The sequence below is a fragment of the Acipenser ruthenus genome, chromosome 2, assembly GCF_902713425.1.
Source record: "Acipenser ruthenus chromosome 2, fAciRut3.2 maternal haplotype, whole genome shotgun sequence".
NCBI lineage: Eukaryota > Metazoa > Chordata > Actinopteri > Acipenseriformes > Acipenseridae > Acipenser > Acipenser ruthenus.
Genome location: NC_081190.1, coordinates 5,177,320 through 5,185,741, shown reverse-complemented (window position 1 = coordinate 5,185,741; position 8,422 = coordinate 5,177,320). Strand labels below are relative to the sequence as shown.

The 8,422-nt window shown below is 37.3% G+C and overlaps 1 protein-coding gene across 1 annotated transcript; it reads left to right on the top strand.

Moving 5' to 3' along the window:
- Positions 1-1,490: 1,490 nt before the first annotated feature.
- LOC117403933 (nuclear apoptosis-inducing factor 1-like) lies at positions 1,491-8,422 on the top strand. Its single transcript, XM_034928333.2, has 2 exons — positions 1,491-5,927; positions 6,359-8,422. The coding sequence occupies exons 1-2, from the start codon at positions 5,492-5,494 to the stop codon at positions 7,075-7,077; spliced, it is 1,155 nt and encodes a 384-aa protein (XP_034784224.2). The 5' UTR covers positions 1,491-5,491; the 3' UTR covers positions 7,078-8,422.

Here is an 8,422-nt window from a genome sequence, read left to right as displayed (position 1 = left end):
TACTATAAACTTTCCACCTCAGCATAATTATGTGTGCTGCTTAAAATGTTTACAGTATCAAAAACATTAACCTCAAGATAAAACTGTAATTAATTACTAACAATGATAAACTTTTTTTAATATTAAAGCCAGCATAAAAATGATCCAAAGGGACTCTGTATAATTTTCTGTCGCTTTGCACTTTCTGTACTCGTTTTCCTCCTTCGTTTTTCTTTTGCAAGTAAGAAATGTATCAAACACCGAACACATATTCAACCAGCCGCTATTGCTGTTAATGAAATGCAGCCGTGGTAATAAATAAAACAAAAACCGTCAAAGTATGAGTATTGTGATGACTATATATGTTTACTGGAGCATTTATACGTCTAAAAAACGCAGACACACTGTGCTTCACTGAAACGACAAGTTGAAAACAGCAAAGCTCATGAGCAGCACAGAGCACTCTCCATAGGGACAATCGCCAGACACCTAGGTGCTTCACCTATATATCAGACTCTGATTCTGTATATATAATAGTGCATGCATACAGGTGGAAAATGTGGAAAGTATACAGCGTGGTTTAGAGAATGCCATTAAAAAAAAAATTCAAGATCATTATTTTCTCCTGCTTTAATTTTTATTTGTGCATTTCTGAGTCATCCTGCGTACCCCCCTATGACCCTTAGAAGTAACCCCAGGGGTACACGTACCCCCGGTTGAAAACCTCTGCTCTACTACATACCAAACCAGCAGGTATTAAGAGAAACTGATTAACTTTTGCATGTTTATTACAAAATAAGACATAAAAGGAAAATTCTTTGGAGAGAAAGGATTCTTTTTTTTTTATTTTCCCCACAGTGTAACCAAAGACTATTATCCATTCAGGGGTAATGCTTATTAAAGCTAAAAAAAGCTTTCCTCATTCATCTTGCACAATGCATGACTGTAAATTATGACATAATCTTTCAATCCACGGATGGAAAGAAAAAAGAGATCGAGAGGAGAGAGGCTGGGAAAGAGTAGGCCAAGACCTTTCAGTGGGCCTGTCAGATTTATTTGAAACATCAAGGGCTTAGTTATTTTATCCAGCCCTATACATCACGGGGCTGTCAGGGGTTTATGTGTGGCCAGTTGAGGGGGCTAAGACTGCAGCTGCTGTGTGACTGCTGAGAGTCCGCCTTCAGGGACAGTTGCTGGGGTACGGGGCCCGAAGGTATCCACGCTCTTCTGGCATCCCAGGGTGCGTCTCCAGCAATGTCTCAGCAAGTCACAACTGGATGCAAAATGCTGTCACTGAGATAAAAGGGTTTCCTCTTCTGATCTCCGCGGCAAACACAACAAAAAAAATATATATACTGTACATGTACACGTACATTCGCTGTCTCACATTGTATTTAATGTCAGTCCTTTTCCTAAAAGGAATATGAATGCATTGTTCAATCAGCCCCCTTTACAATACGTAACCTAGCAACTATTTAATTAAAATAGCATCAGCTATTTTCAGAAGCAGGTTTCTCAAATCGAGTCCCTGTTTTTAGTAGATTTTGTTTAATACATGGATTATGTAATCACAGATTGTGCCCTGTCATCAAATGCATGTGCTGTACTCTAACTAAACAATCTGAACCTTGCACTACATCAGACGAATTACACTTTTGAAGAAGTTAAAGACAATTAAATTACATGTAGCAAAGAAATTTAAAGCAAGAGAGAGGCAGTTTGCCTCGTAATCAAAGTGTGTACCATATGTTAAAGCCAAATTACAGACTTTGCATGTTGCAATGCCAGTAAAGCACAACTATGGTGATTGTAGGAATTCTTAAATTAACATTGTACATCTTTTTTTTTTGTTGTTTCTTTCTGAAGTTTTCTTTCCAGCCTTTATTATAGTATGTTGTTTCTTTTTGTAATTTTACATAAAAATAATAGGAAACCCATATGCATTGGTCTGTATGAACAGGTACATCAGGACTGGGTTTATTGATGGTTTTATTGATGATGAGAACTGTACACAATACTGTAAGTGCAGTCTCACACAGTGCGTTACACAACCTCATCATAACTTCCTTGGATTGGTGCTCTACACTTTTGGCTATAAACCCAAGTTGTTTCTTGCTACTCATTCAAAATGTGGACCATTCCGGACTGCTTGTGTCTATCTGTCTGTCTGTCTCTCTGTCTGTCTGCACACTCTACATAGTGACCATGATGACTGCCTTGAACTTTTTGAAAAAGTTTCATTTGAGACTCCTGGTCTAATCTGATAAACTGTTGATTTTATACAAATTTTGGTAACATTCTGTGACTCTAACTTCAGTATAACTACATTGTAATAGCATAGTAATTACACCACATGTTGTGTAATTACAAATGTAACACCATGCTTTGTATTTACACACGTGGTTGTGTATTTACAATGTAATTTCTGTGTAACCAAACAAGCAATTACAGTGCAATTATAGTGTAGTTATATACACTTAATATAATTATCACTAGATTAATGTAGCCTGTGATTGTCTGGACACACAATGTGTTTGTGCGGTGGTGTAATACAGGATAGTTCTGTAAACAGTTAATGTGATATTTAATATTAGCCCTTGACCTTATATCACAATTACATACTTGCCAGTGCTTCCAACTATCATTAACTGCAGTGAAAATCAGAAAATTGTTAAATTATTTTTAACCTGTCAGTAATTCAGCATAATAATTGCTATGAGTGATTTTGGAGCACATTTGCTACTGCTCCCAATTCTCTCTTATTTTTATCATTAAAAGATGGAATTTGATGTGCCAAAGGCATTTCACTGCCCTAAAAAGGCGAACGAAAGCCATTACACGTTCGTAATTAAAACATGTCAAGGTGCTATGCAAGTTGGAAATGAGGGGCAATGAGAACTTGACTGAAAAGGCGGCCAAGAACAACATTTCACAGCTGAAAGTCTTTGGTCAGTAAAAATGGCCAACCTTGTCATTGAAAATACATCCTAAGTGTGAGGCAACCTTTTTATTTGTATACTACATTATGACACCTTTGGAAACTTTTGCTGCCCTGAATTCTCAAATTTACATTACTACAGCTTGTATAATATACAGTACAAAACAGGCCTGTCACCCAGTTTGTAGTACACTCTAGAAAGTAATCAATTATTTAAAAAAAACAGTAACGTTCAAATTGTATAAACACTTTAAGCACTGCCACTTCCCCATCAATATCTGAGTTCATCCCTGTTAATTTTAGTAGCAGTTTGTATATTCAAAGTGTTAATCCCTCATTACTAAATAGGCATTGAGTTATTCAAATACCTGGTTTAACACTGCATTTTAGATTGATATATTTGTGATCAGTATGAAAAAGAAGTGGCTTCAAAACTTCATTTATCCTGCTGTAAACTTACTCTTAAAAATAAAAGTAGCTATTCTCTGTGACAGACTGCCTTGACTGTAGAGTTGCAGTATAACGGCTGCTACCTGCCTGCAGTGATCGCATGTCGCTCTGGCTGTGGGAACAGACCTCATGGGTCAGGGATCAATTACCCCATCACCAAATACACGCTTGTAGACATTATGGCTGACAATGAATCACACCCACCTTGTGAGGAGCCCCCGACAATGGCTCACACATTGTGTCGTATGCAACGCACCTTGTTACCAGTTTGTCCACATGTCTGTGGGAATTATAGGCAAAAGAATGAAACCAGACAGGGCAATCCATCAACAACTTTCTCCAGACGGGGCATCAGCTCCTAATCCGTGAGGAATTTCTCAATGTGTCCCCTTTTTACTGTATTTAAATCGATGGCAGTTATTCAGGTTGCATGACTAAGCATGGACCTGCTGGGTTCAGAATACCTGGGAACGTGGATTTCATATTTACCATTTGAAATGTCACCTCCACCTTTGTGTATGTACTGTATGTGTTTTAAAAAAGGGAAAATACCTTATGGCTAGCTTTTTAGATAATCATTTGGTCTCAACTGCACATTTTCTCTCATGTTTAGTTGAATGTGGTGTGAAGAAGGCTTATCCTTATGTATTACATTCTTAGTGTAATACGCAGTGAAACAGTGAGTTATTATGAAAACATTCATCACAAATGCCATGGATGAAATATAAGAACCTGCAGCAGAAATGTCACCTGAATTATTCCTATTTTTTCAGTTGCATTAATTGGAAATGAAACTAATTTATTTGCCACAGTTTCTCACCTCTCCGACAGCATTAATCAGCATTCTGCTAACCAGATAACCCCTGGATTCTCACCCTCAGCTGTATCAATTAGCAGAACACTAACTAGCTGCTGCACTGAATGCACTGGTCCAGCGCCAGTCTCTCGGGATCTCTGATTAAAGAATTAGAAAAAACCTGTCACTGAATATTCAGCTTCTTTAATCATAGTCGGTGTCTCACAGTGAAGAAATATTTTACAAAGACCTTAAACAGTCAAACCTACCCGTTCTTTTGGTTTGCCATCCACAAAGCAGCCTACAAACCTGTCTAATTGTAGACGATTTTCTCCTATTACCTCCTATCTTTTTCAATTATAATTGCATAAGTGGGTCTATGTTCTGTACATTAATGTATTAGTCGATATTATAACAGTCACACCAGGTATATAAAGATGGGTGATATAAAAATGCTGTTGAGATAAGAAATAAATAATAATAATAATAATAATAATAATAATAATAATAATAATAATAATAATAAATACAAAAAAGACGGTATTCAGAAACAAAACTTGAGTGTTAGTGTTCACATCAGAGTTAACTAATTATTTTAGTTTTTTAGATTTTGATGTTTTTCTGTTTCAGTCACTCAGAAGTTTAAACTCACCTGTGGTCTCAATATGGCTCACAAATTCATGTATTACCTCTAAGTACATTTTGGCACACCAGAGTGTAACCATTAACCTGTCCCCCTGCAACACTTTATCCTTCCAAGTGCCTACAGTCTGGAATCATTTATCTGTGGATAAATCAACAGGAAAAAAGGAGACAATACAAATTAAACTCCTGCCATCATCTGCAGCACACACATTTTTGTGGCAACAAGCTGTCATTCAATAACTGATTCAAACATTCATCCTTGATTCATTTTGTAAATTATAAAAGCTGCACATCTCTGGCGCACAGTTACAGTCATGATCGCTAAGATAGCAGAGCCATTGAATATGTTAACAGATGCCTTTGCACACTTTGGGCCTCATTTACTAAAGGGCACTAAATTTAGAGTTAGCACGCACGTAAATAACTGAGCCTAAGATGCACGATAAATCTAAATTTACTGCCCCATTTACTAACAGAGAATGCATTCATTTATATGCATACTGTTTGGCTCATTTATATGCCACAGCGCGCACACTAAATTTAGTGCAAGCAATAATTTAATGCGCACGATAATGTCTCAGACTACACGTGACAACCTTCATATAAAAATCTTCAGCAGCCCAGGTTTATCTTTTGGTCAGTTGCTTATTGTGAAAGGTGGTGGTGGCTTACATTGATCGAAAATGAGCGATCAACAGACACAGCCCTTCACTGGGGACAGGCAGAGGCAACGCAAACTAAAACTGCACGCAGAGGAGTTAAAAATTCTAGTGGAGGAGGTTGTTTTAAATTATAATACCTTGTTTGGTCCAGCCTCTTCCAAAACTCCTGTTTCCAGAAAGAAGGCAATATGGGCAGCCATACTACACAAGGTCAATGCCCTGGGTCACAGCCAAAGAGCCGTAGACATGTTGAAAAAAAAATGGACTGAGCTGAAAAGAAAAACTAAAGAGAAGATTGCTCAGAACCGGTCTGTGGCAACATGCACAGGAGAAGGACCATCCAGACAGGTGGAACTGACCAGCCTGGAAAAGAAAATTGAGAACATCTTCACTCCAGAACAACAAGATGTGCAGGGCGTCACTGACACCACGAGATGTAAAGATGATTCACAACCAGGTAAGTTACAAACGACACAAACCACTGCATTGCTTTTAAAAAGTGTGTTTCATACATCTTAAGATAAAACTGTAATCTGATTTAAGAATTAAAAGTGTTTTAATTAATATTGGTCTATTATTTGTACCAATGTAATGAACTATAAAATAAAATCTAAGAAATGATAACATTTGTTTATTGACTCTTAATAGAGCCTGTTATTTACAGGTCATTTTCACTGCTCTATATGAATACTTTAATGCAAGTCCTATCCATGAGGCAGACTTGTTCCGTGTGTTTGGTGTGGAACAGGAAAATGTTTCAGCCATTTTGCAAAATAATTTTGTTAGTTTTTCAAACACAAAATTATTCAAGTTGTAAAATGACGCCTCACATTAATAATAAAACAGTTATTAAACTTATAGGTAAATAACCATGTCTTTATATTACAGGTGCCTCTAGCTCTACAAGGGAACATCAACATATGCCACCAGATAAACCAGAGGGAACAACTGAATGTGAGCAGACCTCTCAGGAACCAGAGGGTTCTACACTTGTGGGGGATGAAAACACAGATGACCAGTTCATTCTCGATTGGGAGTCCGCAACTTCCCCATCACCAGGTGACGGTGAAGCAGCCCCTGAAAAGGAAATACAAGAATTAGATGGCTCAAATGCAGACGATTACGAGAGAGCCATCTTAAATGCACAACAGAAACAGCATGAGCTGTTGGACGCAAAAATCTGTGAAATGAACAGTTATCTGCACGAACAAACCAGAGCTATAAGAAACCAGACTGCATCTACAAGAAAGCTCACTAAGGCTGTGAACCGACAAACTAAAGCTTTAGAATGGCAATCCAGAGCTCTGCAGATGTCAGCCACCATATCAAGTGGACATCAGCACATAGCAGCAGGAATCGCAGCACTCAACTCCACACTTACCCGCGCTCTGGAGGTGATCAATACTATGAGCAGCAACAGCAGCAGCACATCCTCCACCACAGAGGATGCTACTGCAAGGGCAAGCGCAGCTGCACCCTCAACATCTCCAACTCCAAATGTCTGTCCTCCACCCACACGCACAACTGGTCTGCGAAGACAGAGAAGAGGGATGTCCCAGCAAACACATCAGGATGCTCCTGGGAGAAAGTCAAGAAGAAAAACATAATAATAAAATGCATTTCTATAGTGTTTATATAATGTTACTTACTCTCACAAACAAAAGTATGTACGTGTTAAAAAATTTTAAAAAAACAAACAAACAAAAAAACAAAAACATTGTGAAATAATTACTGCAATGTAAAATGTGACAGTGCTGAGTACAGTCAATAGCACCCATCACATTGGGGAAGCGTTCAATAGGCACAGCATTTAAAAGCGTTAAGTGACGTTTTCTATTGAACGACCTGCATACCGAGAGCGCCTCCTAACAGTAACGAGTCAAGCTCAAAGCTGCCTCGCTGGAGGTTCAAAATGGCCGACCTGTATTATCAGTACGGTGGCTGCAAATTAATTTTTTCAAATATGGATTTGTATGACCAACACATGTGTGATAAGTAATATTTTTGTTGTCATTTTAACTTTTTAAAACTGATTATGGTATTTTTTTTAAAGTGACGATTGCATTAGAAAAGGAAACATGCACTATTTATAACTTGACAAATCTGACTCGCGCATCAAGATGTTATACCAAAACAAGTTCAGTAACTTTACATTACAAAAACACAGTAGTAGCAATTACATTTTAGGTATAGTACAAGTGTGGCGACTGTGGTGTCATTTCCCCACATATTGGACTTTTTGACCAACATATCTGTATGCATTCTTTTTTTTGTAAAACAAAACAAAACAAAAAAATTGATTTAAATTAACAACGTAATTATTTGACTTTTTCCTTTTAAACAAAGTGAATCTGCAGCATCGCATGCAACATTCGAAACGCTCTGCTTGTTATTGTTTGTTCGGTCGGCTAATTAAAGAATATTTTCTTAACTGCATTTAAAAGGAAAAATAATGGACGCATAGCGCTGTGTTAAAGGTGAACTATATGAAACACTGTTCTTTCTTTTTTATATAGTTTTGCTATTTCTGCAAGATTAGGCTTCACAGCGTATCTCGGCTGAAAAAGCACAGCAGTGACTACACCGAAAACTATAAATCCTTTTTTTCATGGCAGAAAGGGGATGGTAGAATAAGAGAACTTTACTAAAATTAGGTACTTTTGCAGTGTTACATTTCAATCTAACCAAGAGCACATGAACACAGTGTTATATGTACTATAAGACTTAAATCATATTGGAGAGAAAAAACAAACAAACAGCAGTGCTTCAATTGTTAGACTTTGCAGAGGAACAGAAAAGCCAGATGCAGGAGCTCATGGAAATGCAGAAAGTTGCAAAACAAAGAAACTAACTGCTAAAGTCATTCATAGATGTATTCAAAGAATTGTTGAAGAAATAATTTATTTGGAAAGTTTTTATTTTTTATTGTATTTACTCTATAAAAATGTTACT